At 56.5% G+C, this 12,211-nt stretch overlaps 1 protein-coding gene across 1 annotated transcript; it reads right to left on the reverse strand.

The window, feature by feature from the left end:
• Positions 1-3,322: 3,322 nt before the first annotated feature.
• On the reverse strand, positions 3,323-11,807 carry C1QTNF6 (C1q and TNF related 6). Its single transcript, XM_028115571.2, has 3 exons — positions 11,727-11,807; positions 8,731-8,986; positions 3,323-5,579 (listed from the first exon to the last, which is right to left on the reverse strand). Exons 2-3 carry the CDS (start codon positions 8,978-8,980, stop codon positions 5,032-5,034), a joined length of 798 nt encoding a protein of 265 aa, XP_027971372.2. The 5' UTR covers positions 8,981-8,986; positions 11,727-11,807; the 3' UTR covers positions 3,323-5,031.
• Positions 11,808-12,211: the final 404 nt, after the last annotated feature.

Below are 12,211 nucleotides of genomic sequence, written 5' to 3' on the forward strand. Positions count from 1 at the left end.
CAGGAGCAGGGGGAAGCGGCAGAGGGAGCGGCATGATTTCAGCCCCTGGCCGAGGACGCCGGTTCTTGTTTCCCGCTGCCCCTCGCCCCCCCGCCCCCAGCTCAGGGAGAGTCATTTATCCGACAAAAGCCCTCGGAGCCCCCACTCTGTGCCAGCCTCCGCTAATGCACAAAACACCGTCATGTTTGGTGCTGAACCAAAACCGAGACTCCGAGGGACCAGGTGACAAGCCCAGCTCACACGGACAGGAAGAATAACAGCGTCTGCTCTGAGCCAAGAGCTCTCCTGAGGAAATTCGGACCCAGGGATCAGAACCACCCCCCACCCCCGGCCAGCCTCCAGAGCCCACACCCTCTGGTGTTTGAGTACTTACTGCTTCTCTGAAACATCTCTGGCCCCTGTCACTTGGCACTTTATATTTTCTGGGACAATCGGCACTAATTTCACAGTCCTCTCCATTGTTAGTCCATGGGTCCTGATCTGGGGTTCTGAAAAGAGTCACCCGGTATAGCCTCGGAGACCCCCACAGGCCTCAGCAGCGCAAGAGAGGAGGGACTTCAAATCCGACGTGACAGATAAGGATAATGAGGGGGTCCAGAGAGGCCAGATGAGTTGGCCAGCCACCCTCCAGTCCTCGGCTCCTTCAGGGGACTCCCCAGGGCAGAGCCGGCACAGGGGCCTACCTCCTGGTGCCTGGGCCTGCTCTCTTCCCATTGTCATAGAAACATCTGGTAGGAACAGCAGAGCCTGGTAGACCCTTTGCCCAAGCTGGGCCGCGCCCCCCCGCCCCGCCTGCCTTCCTCCTGCCTCTCTGCTTGTTAAACCTCTTACCTCCTTTGAAGTCGAGTGGGAATACGGCCCTCTCCTGCAGGATAACGTCTTCAGTCCACCCTCTGTCCTCCCCTGGGCCAGCTGCCTCTGGTCTCACCCCGTACAATCCATGTTCCACCTGGCCACCAGAGCAGTCTGCCTCTTAAGGTAGCTCTAACCAGTGACCACGCTGCTCAGAACCCTCCAGCAACTCCCCAGCACCTACGAGGTCAAGTCCTGACTTAGCCAGACATTCGAGGCCTTTAATGTCTTGGCCGCTCCTCCCTATCTGTCCAGCCTCAAATCCCATCCTGCCCTGTTTCTGCCACCTTTCCATTTACATAGCATACTGGCCTCTCACACTCCCCGGAACGTAGACTGAACTGTCCCACCTCCACCTCTTTCATTCTGCTGTCCCTTTTCCCCACACCGTGTGTCTTTCAAACTCCTATTTATCCTCCAAGGCCCTGCTCAAATGTCCCCTCCGCTACGAAGCTTTCCTAGATCACCCTCTCTAGAATTCTCTACTCTCTTCCCCATACTCCAGTGCAATAGAGGAAGGACCGCCTGTGTGGATCCTCTTCCTAGGAAGGCTGAGGACTCCCAGATACACCCTACCCAAGCCCACGGAACGGATCCAGCCCACCCATCCAGGTAGCAGGCCCCCCAGGGACACAGCCCGGCTCAGCTCCCTGCAGCAGCTCTGTCTGATCACCCTTCCCCCACAATATTCCCTGCATTCCCCCTACTCCACCCCCCAACCAAACGATGGCACAGCGGAGCTGAAGTCCCCTGACGCCCAGTCTAGGCTGTTTTCCATTTCATGGGCTGCCGCTTCTCCTCTCCCCCTCCTTGTTCGCTAACACTTTCAGAGGGAAATACTATTTTCAAAATTTGTAACTGAAAGGGGTTGCCGGGGTGGGGAAGGTAGCTACATGGGCTCGCTGGGGTCACCAGGACTAAGCATGGCAGATCTCCTGGGGGACATTTTCCCCACAAACCTGGTGGCAGGCTTGGGGGCCTCCAGTGTTCCAGGGCCCTAGCCCAGCCCCCACTGAGATGTTGCCTTCTGGGAGGGTCCCCATCACAAAGCTCCAGAGGCTCTTACCACCCATTGGAGATACGCCACCAAGCCGGGAACTGGGCTCCTGTGGGAAAAACTGGCGCAGGCAGACCTCAGAGGCCGCTTAGAACCAGGATAGAAGCATCTGCAGCAGGTCAGCTAAGACCACAGAGGAGCTGTGTTCTGAAAGCCCCGAACTAATGTGGCCTGGAAATGTCTGTGACCTGTGGCCTCAGCTTGCAAAGGACAAACTTCAGTTCTCCTGCAGGGGCTTGGCAAGAGGTTTCAAAAGCTTTGCAGTCAAAAAAAAAAAAAAGACTTTGCTGCCTTAGCAGATCAGCAAATACCACTTGTCCTCACAACATCCATGACAAGAGGCTCCTGGCACTGGGGGCAACCTTTACCACCAGGGACACAACGGGAGGCCTGGGGGTAGGCCAGTGACGCGTGAACAGAGCCTGGGCCAAAAGCATGCCGTGGGGTCGCTCCCCCGAGTAGCCTCTGACCTGTGAGGAGCACTCAGGTATAGTGGGAAGCCTCTTGCCGTGCCATATAGGTTCCAGAGAAACGGAGACTCGTGTCTCCCCTACCTGGGCAGCAGGCCCCCGGGCTGCTCTGAGTCCCGGGGCAGTCCTGGTAGCTTCATTCTTCATAGCTGGCTCCTGCACACGGCGCCCAGAAAGCCACCGAGCACAGCCGTAGTGATGCACAAAGGTGCAGGATGCCCCCCCACCTCGAGTGTGTCAGGGGAGCCGACAGGGGTCACCGCAAATGTAAATATATTTATGTGACTAGCCCCCGCACTAGCTTAGAAAGTCAGAACCTGTCAAGCCAGTCCACTATGGGAAGAAGTTGTGTGTTTTCCTCCAGAGAATAGCCAACAGTTCTCTCGTAAATATTAAACACAAAATATGAGACAGAGTCCCCAGGTCAGGACCGGGGCGGGGGGTGGGGGGTGGTGGTCAGCACTTGCGAGTGATTCACCGGAACGTAAACTCCACGGCCTTCTCCGAGGCAAGGTGATGGATTGCGCTCACCCTGCAGCCTCCGAGCCTAGTGGGGTACCCAGCACACAATAGGTACTCAGCAGGTGTCGTTCAAAGGATGAACGCGGTGCTCCCCAGGCAACCTCTCTTCTGATCCTTGTGGCTACCCCCTGAGGTAGATTATCTCCATCCCCATTTTACAGACAAGGAAACAGAGGCTCAAATGTGTGGGGACTGGCCTGAGGCCGCAGACAGGGCATGGCACAGCCAACTCTGAGCTGGCTCCGCTAACTTCAAGGCCTACCAGACTTGAGTGAAGGAGGGGACGACATGGGGTGGGGAGCACATGGAGGGGAGCCCTGCAGCGGGGACCCCAGCAGAACCAGGACTGGCCGCCCTCCCAAGGGGGGCAGAGGGAGCCGAGCAGAAAGAACCAGCCCGAACTGCCAAAAAGACACACACACTTTAATCACTCTGGACAAGCAGGGCAGGGGCGAAGTCAGGCGAGGGGTGGCTAGATAGCACCAGCCTTCACGGCACTTGGTCAGGTCCTGCTGCCAGCCCCCAGCCACTTAGCCATGAATCTGTCGGTTATGAGTGAGCACCAGAGACCACCGCCAGGGCCACCTCGGCCTGGCAGTCGGCATCAGCACCAATGGGTAGAGGCCATTTCCCTCTGGTGAGAGGTTCAGGCCCCCTGGGCTAGGGGGAGAAGGCCGGAGACCGCCAGGCTGCCCCACCCTGGGAGAGGGAGAAAGGACAGAAGGCCGGATGTCCCTTACTTGGCCTCAGTCTCGCCCAGGGCCTGTCTTGGCAACATGGCTCAGAGGAGGCTGGCCCGCCCCGACTGACCTGGAATGTGGCCCGCTTCAGTCCCCTAGACCTGCTGAGGGGTCCAAAGCCCGGCCCACGGCCCAGTGGCTTGTGTAAAAGCAGCATCAGGCTGGGCAGGAGCTTCCCACTGGGGCCTCATCAGCACCTTAACCAGGCCTGGAAAGCCAGGGACATGGGGCTGGCGAGAGGGGCCAAGGAGGGTCAGAGAGCACCTGGGGACAGACGACAGTGTCTGACAGTGGCTGGGAGCCTGGGAGAATGGAGGCCCAGGCACCTTTGGGAGGGTGGGCTGACAGGGCAGGGAAGGGGATGTGTGAAGAGGGGAGGAGTCCTCGAAGGTTACCGTCCCCGGCGTGTGGGGAGCTGTGGGTCTGGGCTCCCTTCCCCAAGGGCCCTCTTCACCCCCAGGCCCCTGGATCCTCGCCTCATAGCACCTTTGCCCTGACCAAGGCCCTTCTGGGGTTTGCTTTAATGAAGGGCATTGGGCGGGAAGGAAAAGAATGGAAAGGATGAAGAACACCCCCACCTTGGGGACTCTAGCCCACCTTGGGGATCTGCAGGTAAGGAGCGGCCACCGTGCCCGAGTGCCCAGACACAGACTTCTGTGCAGAGAGCCCCGGGCCTTCATCTGGGTCTGGTTTCCTGATCCTGAGTCTTCCCACCCTGGCTGGACTGGGCGCCCACCAAAGGCAGGGCCTGCGTCTGATTCTCCTCGGCTTCCCCAGAGCCTAACACAGAGTGAGTGCTCAGCGAGCGTTTGATGAATGAATAAGTGAACTGCGGCTGCATAGGCGCACGAGAGAGTGACAGAGAAGGTGGAAGGAGCGAGAGGACATGGCGGGTGGGGGAGTCCTGGAGGGATGAGAAAAGTGAAGGATGTTGGGAAGAGTCTAGAATGTTTGGAGGAGTCCAGAATGTTCAGAAAGTCTAAGAATGTTGTGAAAGTTCTAGAATCTAGTTACTTAAGTGGGGTCCACAGACCAGCAGCATCAGCATCAGCCAGGAACTTCTTAGATGTGCAGAACCCCGGGCCCACGCCAGAACCAGAATCAGATTCTGCACGTTAGCCCCGTCCCCAGGTGGTTCAGACCCACTTTCAAGTTTGACAGGTGCTGGTCTCAAAGGCTGGGAAAGTTCTAGAATATTCAGGTTTGAGGACTTCTTAAAGTACGTTTAAGAGAGGAGAGAGAGAGAGGAGTAAGGGGGGTAAGGAAAGAAGAGGAAGCCCACCCGGACTGCCAGGTCCCCGGGGCCCACGTTACGGAGGGGCACACCGAGGCCCTGCAGGACCGCCGCCGCCCACCCAGCCCCGGGGCCGGGGCCGCCCTGCTAGGGGCACTAATCGTCCTCGGGCTTGATGAGGTGGCCGCTGAAGGTGATGTAGGTGTCCACGTCGTCGCTGTAGACGGCGTTCTCCCGCTCGCGCTTGAAGAGGCGCACCCAGACGCGGTCCCCGGGCACCAGGGCCAGCATCACGCTCTGGCTCTGCATGATGCTGCGGTCGCTCGGCTGTGCGTACAGGATGACGGCCGCCTCCTCGTTGTGCACCACGTGCACGTACGTCTCCTTGAAGTTCCAGCTGTGTACGTTGAGGCTGAAGAAGTAGAGGCCGCGCAGCGGGGCGACGAAACAGCCAGAAGCCAGGTCGAAGTGCCCGTCGGGGTTGACGAAGACGGTGTCGAATAGCAGCGGCTGGAAGCCCTCGCTGCTGTGGAGGGCCGTCTTGCGGCCCACCGAGAAGGCGGAGAAGCGCGTCTGGCACGGGCCGCCGGGGCTGCCTGCCTGCCCCTTGGCGCCCTTGGTGCCCTGCGGGCCGCGCTCCCCCCGGGGACCCTCCCGGCCCAGCTTCCCGGGTGCACCCAGCAGGCCTCGGTCCCCTTTGTCACCTGTGGGGACAAGAAGGGGAAAGTCAGGGCAGGCACCTGGGCCTGCACCAAGGGAGTACCCGTCTGCATTTGCAGAGGGCTCCACCCTGCCACAAGAAGGAAGGCCAGAGAAGATCCAGCATTTACTGAGAACCTACTGCCTGCCGGGCATCACCTCCCTGAACGTCCCTCTGAAGAAGATACCATCACCATCTCCACTCACAGGAAGGTTCAATGACTCACCCAGGGCGCTCAGGAGAAGCAGGAGAGGCAAGACTCGGGATGCTCTGTCTTCCACCCGCCCGGTCCCCACCCCCTCCAGTGAAGGTGTGATAAAGTTCCCTGGGAAGTCAGGCCCAAACCCCAAGAGTCACTGCACCCAGCCTGACTCCAGTGGAGATGTGGGGTATGCAGGATGCACTTGGCATTCCTTTTTTTTTTTTTAATTTTTTATTTAAATTCAATTTAGTTAACATATAGTGTATTATTCGTTTCAGGGGTAGAATCTAGTGATTCATCAGTTGCATATAACACTCAGTGCTCGTTACATCACGTGCCCTCCTGAATGCCCATCACCCAGTCACCCCATCCCCCCACCCCCTCCCCTCTAGCAACCCTCGATTTGTTTCCCTAGAGTGAAAAGTCTCTTATGGTTTGCCTCCCTCCCTGTTTTCCTCTTATTTTATTTTTTTCCTTCCCTTCCCCTATGTTCATCTGTTTTGTTCCTTAAGTTCCACATATGAGTGAAATCATATGGTATTTATCTTACTCTGAGTGACTTATTTCATTCAGCATCATACCCTCTAGTTCCATCCACATCGTTGGAAATGGCAAGAGCTCATTCATTTTGACGGCTGGGTCGCACTTTGCGTTTCTGACCCAGAGAAGGAGCCAAGGAAAATACCTCTGCCTACCTGAGGGGAAAGGCCCTGGTTAGGAGCCAGGCAGCCCTTGGTTGGTATTATGTCCCACTGGGGCATTTCACGGTCAGGGTCTTGGTTATTTTCTCTCTATCTTGAAGAGGATCATGTCCACCTCACAGGGGTGGTCCCTGGGTCCTCAACAAAATGTCCTACGGGAGAGTGCTCTACAGACTGCAAATATGAAGCAGGAGGGTCCACCCAGTAACACTCAACCCGTTCCTGATTGCCCGGGGGTCTGGCAGCATCTAACCTCATCCTTAGGCACACAGGCCTCTCCCCAGCCTTTGTTCCAGGCTGACCTTGAACAGCGGAGGAGCAGGTGACCCCCTATGTCTTGAGAACCAAATGTCTTGATCCCAAACATTTCCTGCTGCCTGTCACACTGCCTGAACTCCCACCATTAGCCACTCCCCTTTGAGAGATCTGCACGGCCCTGTGTTTTCCCAAGGTCTCCTGTGACCAGGGCAATATTGCTGGAAGGAGCAGAAAGGAAGGCGTAGACCCACAGAGGACAAGCCTGGAAAGAAGTGGGGAAAAGGGGGTCCACAGCTCTGCAGAGGTTTGGCCTCAATGGAGAAGGATCTCCTCATGTGCACCGCACTTTACAGTTTGCAGGGCTTTTTTTTTTTTTAGCAAGCATAACTTGACTTTATTGTGGTATGTCCATTCAGAGGACCTGGTCTGTTAGGATTTTGTCACAGGGGCTTCAAAACTAGGGATTTAAAGCAAGTTAAGAAGAGCAATCTAATTTATGCATTCACTAGAAAGTGTCCATACTCTTGTTACAACTATGAAAGAAACTGCCTCTCTGCCCCAGCCCAGTGGGAGGGGGGTGAAGGGTGGTCCTAGGAAGGGGTACCTTCTCCTTTTTACAAACGAGGCAGCAAGCCAGGGACGGAGAGACAAGTCTGAGCCACACAGTGAGGGAGCTGAGCAGCTGGGGCTGGGACCCAGGACTCCTGACACCAGCCAGGGGCCTCCTGCCACAGCCAAGTGTCCACCCACCCCAGCAGGCAGCGAAGTATGGCCCAGGGGTGTCCTCCTAAACCTGGGGTTTTAGGAAGACAGTGTGGAGAAAAGTACCTCCAGAGGCCAGGCAGCTCCTCAGCCTCAGGCAGGGGCTCTGCAGGCCTTGGGGAAGATGGGGTGCTCGAAGAAGGGAGGTGTCTCCCCCCATGAAACCTGAGGGCCGGAGGTCTCAGAAGCCAGCCAACCCCTGGCTGGAGGGTGGACTGGCCCCATGGAGACCTCAGGGACAGATCCTGGCTTCGCTCCTGACAGCTGTGTGCTCCGGGGAGAGCTCCTCCCCTCTTGGAGGCTCAGTTTCCCCCTCTGCCAAATGGGAGGAATGACCAAGTACTGACCTCTTGGGGTTGTTGGTAGCACAACCCCAGGTGAAGGGCGTCTAGGGCCTGGCCCCAGCCCCAGCTATTTGCAGCCCCCAGCAGCAGAAGCCTCTTCCTGATTTTTGAGGACAGGGAGCCTGCTCTCACCTGGACAGCCCTAGTGGCATAGGTCTCCCTGCTTCCACCCTTGTCCCCTGCCAGCCATTCTCCACAAGACATTAGAGGGATCCATTTGCAACCTCAGTGGGATCAGGTCCCTCTGCTCAAACCCTCCCCTGCTCCCCATTCCCACTCAGGGAAACCCAAGTCTGACCCAGCCCCTGTGTCATCTCCAACTTCAGCTCCTCCTCTTGCCCCCTGCTCCTTAAACACACCAGGCCCACTCCTGCCCCAGGGCCTTTGCACCTGCTGCTCATGCTCCTTGGACTACTCTTCCCCAGATATCCACATGGCTTCTCCCTCACCTCCTCAATGAACTGACACTGACGACCACCCCGTTTAATATGCAACCTATCCCCCGCACCTACACTCCTGATGCCCCTTACCCTGCTCAACCTTGGCATTGCCATCCCATTTCTCACTATCGAACGTTCTGTCTCATTAACTTGGGCAATATATTTATTTCTCACTCTCTGTCTCTCCCACGAGAACAGCAGTCGGCACTTCTGTCTGGTTCGCTCATGCTCCGTCCTCAGAATTCAGAACAGTCCTGACACATAGTAGCTGCTCAATAAATGTATGAATGACAGAACGGGTGTGGGACAATTTTCTGTCTGTCTGGGTTTTCTGTCTGGATTTTTCCTGCTCCCTCCACCTCACCGGTCCCAGCCCAAGGAAAGGGCCCCATGCCCTCCCCAGCCCCAGCCAGGCCAGTCTAGCCTGAGCCAAGAGTGCATAACTCACCCTTCAGGATGGTGATGTTAATGTAGGGTCTGACCTCAGGCAGCAGGTATGGGAGGGCGGATGGAGAGGCCAAGGACACTGCTTCATCGGCAGGGGCCAGGGGGTCCTCAGAGTCACAGCACCGTTGACAGTATCCGGGGGAACCCGAGGCCACAGCTTCCCCAGAGGAGGGCTCCTCGGTGGGGACCCCGAACACCAAGACAGGGAGCAGGAGTGTTGCACAGAGGAGGCCCAGGGCAGCTATCCCCATGGTGACCTGGAGCAAGGAAGGAGGGGTGGATATTCTACCTAAGGGAACATCCACACCGCGAAGATGCCCAGCACAGATGCTGCCACCAGAGCATCGGCGCGCCTGACGTAACTAAGGGGCGGAGCGTTAGCGTCCCCATTTAACAGATGAGAAGACTGAGACTGACACAGAGAAGCAATTTCTTCAAGGTCACGAAGAGACCTGTGGCCATGCAGGGCCCGCAGGCTGAGTCCCTTGGAACCCAGTCTGCGGGGATTTCCAGCACACGTAGGCCTGGGAAGGAAACCCCTCTAAAGAGAGTCACAGCCGGGAACAGACGAGGGTCCCGGGAAGCCTTTGCTGGGGTGGGCGAGGAAGATGCTCCAGCCACCCACGTGTCCTAACCAATAAGACTGTAAAATGCTCCCCCCACCCCGCCCTGCCCACCTCCCTTTGGCATGGTTTCTTGCCACGGACCCCTCCATCTCCAGCAAGCACAGGCCACTGGCGCAACATGAGGTTAGTGGGCCCTTGGGACAAACGCAAATGATTCTGCAGGCTTGTTTTTCAGGTGACGGGACAAGTGGCTGAGCCCATGGGCTGGCGTGTGAGCACCGTGGTCCTGACAAAGATCTAGGAAAGTTCATTTATTCTAGCAGTCGGGAAGCAACATCCAGAGAAAATGCAAGGGGTTATGCACAGTGATGCTGTTACTGCATCTCTGAGAATTCAGGAGTAGGTATGCAGAACTGCAGACTGCAGACCACTACTAGCCTGCCTATACGGTGTCCATGTGCAAGGCAGAAGCAGGTACCTCTCTGCGCGGACAAATTAGAAACAAAAAAAGAAAAGAAGTCATTTTTGGAGAAATGTAACACTAAGGGTGTGTGGGTTGGTAAGGCTTGTTGTCAACCCACCTCCCCCCCAGCACCTTTGTGCAGTCAACAACCCACACAGCTCAACCTTACACAGAAGCCCCAAGGCTCTGGAGTTAATTCATTGGAAGATGGTTGTGTCAGTCGTCACAGACCTACCAATCAGCTGCCAAGGGGGTAAATTGGAATTAAGGAGCACAGGACTAGGGGGTCTGGAAAAATCGAAAGGCTCGGAGACGCTCAAGGGTTTATGAAGATGGGTCTTTGGCCCTGGCCAGGAGAGGTTCCAGAGTTCCAGGAGGGGGGCAGGAAGTGGCCAGGACAGCAGACACTGGGGCTGGGTGTGCAGGAAGCCGGGCAAAGAGCCTTTGAGGTGGTAGCAGTGTTTGGGGGCTGGCATGTTATCGCAGGATCAGAAACTCGGCTCTTGAAACCAGACTGGTTTTTACACTTCTGGCGTTTCTTTGTTTATTTCCTTTTTCTTCCTTTAACATTTAGTACAATTCAAAAATATGTTTTCTGTGGTTAATACATGTGAAGTTAAAATTATTATTGTTAAAAAAATGCTGTTCTATCTCCACTGAGCACTGAGGTAAGGGATGGGTTTTAAAGGGCAGGAGCCACCCCCCCACACACACACACTCCACCCTGCTGGGGGCTGGGTAGTAGCAGGGGGGCGGCCAGGCAGTCCCCAAAGATACCACCCTTCCCTTAGAGGTGACCATTCCCGAGCTCCACCCCGGTCTGCTTTCCTGGTTCTGCTCAATAAGGCAGATCAACTTCTCAGAGATTAACATCCTCTCTGTCCAAGATTATCACCCTCACCCTGTGTTTGTAAATGTCGCATCTCCGTGATTTTTGAGAAGAGCAAAAATCCCCTTTTTCCTGGCCATATATGTGACTTTATGGGAAAGGGTGAGGCCTTAGGGTTGGACATAAGATCCCATGATAGTTTACAAGCTGTGTGACCTCGGGCTAGTAGCTTAACCTCTCTGCGCCACCTCGCTTCTCCTTGACACTTAGAAGGAGCTGAAACCACTGCCCACCTCCCAGGTTATTTGGGAGGCTCTGGATGCAGGGCAAGTGCCAGACTTGTAAGACTCTTAACACAAAGGACAGCGGAGGGAACAGTCAATAACATTGCAATAACATTGTACGGTGACTACACTTAACAGTGGCGAGCGCTGAGTAATATATAGAATTGCCGAATGACTATGTTGCGCGCCTGAAACGAATATAACATTGTGTGTCAATTACACTTCAATAATAAACAAATAAGATTAAAAAGTATTCCTTCCTGTGACGGACAAGGCCCTTTCCCAGTACCCGCACAGGCTGGGAAGAGCAGAATTTCACCGGAGGACGAAGATGTTTCTGTTGGCAGAGGCCAGGTGGGAGTCAAAAGCTCTGAGACACAGAACTGTGACCTGGGGAGCGCAGGAAGCAGGAAGCAAAGCAGCCTTGAACAAGAGTAATAATAACCACAGCCATGATCATGGACTGGCCCTGGGGGCCGGGGCCAGGCGGGGATCGAGGGTGGGGGATGGTGCCATCTGGGGTGATTTGGGGGAGGGTCCCTGCTGCCTCCACTCAGGAACTGGGAGCTCTCTGGGGTGGGAGGGGGCTGGGCCTGCTGAGCTGAGGAGGTGGTGAGTGTCGGGGCAGGGGCGGGCACAGCCGAAAAAGCAGGGCAGCCCTTCACCAGGGACTTAGGTCTCAGCCAGCAGGAGGGAAGTGGGGAAGGAGAGCTAGAGGGGCTGGCCAGGGTCAGAGGGGGGAGAGCAGAACCCAAGATGTGTCTAGGAAGAGAAAAGGGAAGGAGGGAATTCCGGGCTCTGACCCCAGCGCCTTGGGCCCTGCTGGGGGAAGTTACAGGACCTTTCATCACTCACCCTGTGTCCAGCGGCCTCCACCGTGGCTCACGGACCCCCGGCCTCTGGGCAGTCTCTGGCTCCTTGGCCCATGTCTGCTTGTTGCTGGCCCAGACCCCCAGGCTGAGCAGAAGAGGGAGGGAGAAAGGGAGGGAGAGAGAGGCGGAGGGAGGGCGGAGGGAGCGGGCTGAGCTGGCTTCCCACTTCCCCTCCTCCCTGCTCCCTCCCCTCTAGCCTCTGGGATCTGCGGGAGATGAAGGGAGCCAAGGGAGCTGGGGATTTCCTTTGCTTAACTCTTTGGTGGTCCAGTGGGGTCTGGTTTGAGTCAGAGGCCCAACAGAGTCAGAGCAGGAAGGGGCCTGAGGCCCCTTGAGGTGCAGGCTAGAAAATCAAGGGAAGGGAAGGGGCAGGAGCCCCCCAAGTTGCTCAGGAAGGGGGAGGCAGCGCTAGAATCCTGGGTGAAGGGTGGGCTTGGCCTATTTGCTCTGCGTCACAGGGGTAGGATG

This window comes from Eumetopias jubatus, unplaced genomic scaffold (genome assembly GCF_037043125.1).
Source record: "Eumetopias jubatus isolate StellerSeaLion01/CBP00866 unplaced genomic scaffold, mEumJub1_p1.0 scaffold_8, whole genome shotgun sequence".
NCBI lineage: Eukaryota > Metazoa > Chordata > Mammalia > Carnivora > Otariidae > Eumetopias > Eumetopias jubatus.

Coding starts and splice junctions, on each gene's coding strand:
- C1QTNF6 (XM_028115571.2), bottom strand. CDS start 8,980: ATGGGGATAGCTGCCCTGGGCCTCCTCTGTGCAACACTCCTGCTCCCT. Junction 5,580..8,730: donor TAACATCACCATCCTGAAGG/GTGAGTTATGCA, acceptor TTGTCCCCACAG/GTGACAAAGGGGACCGAGGC.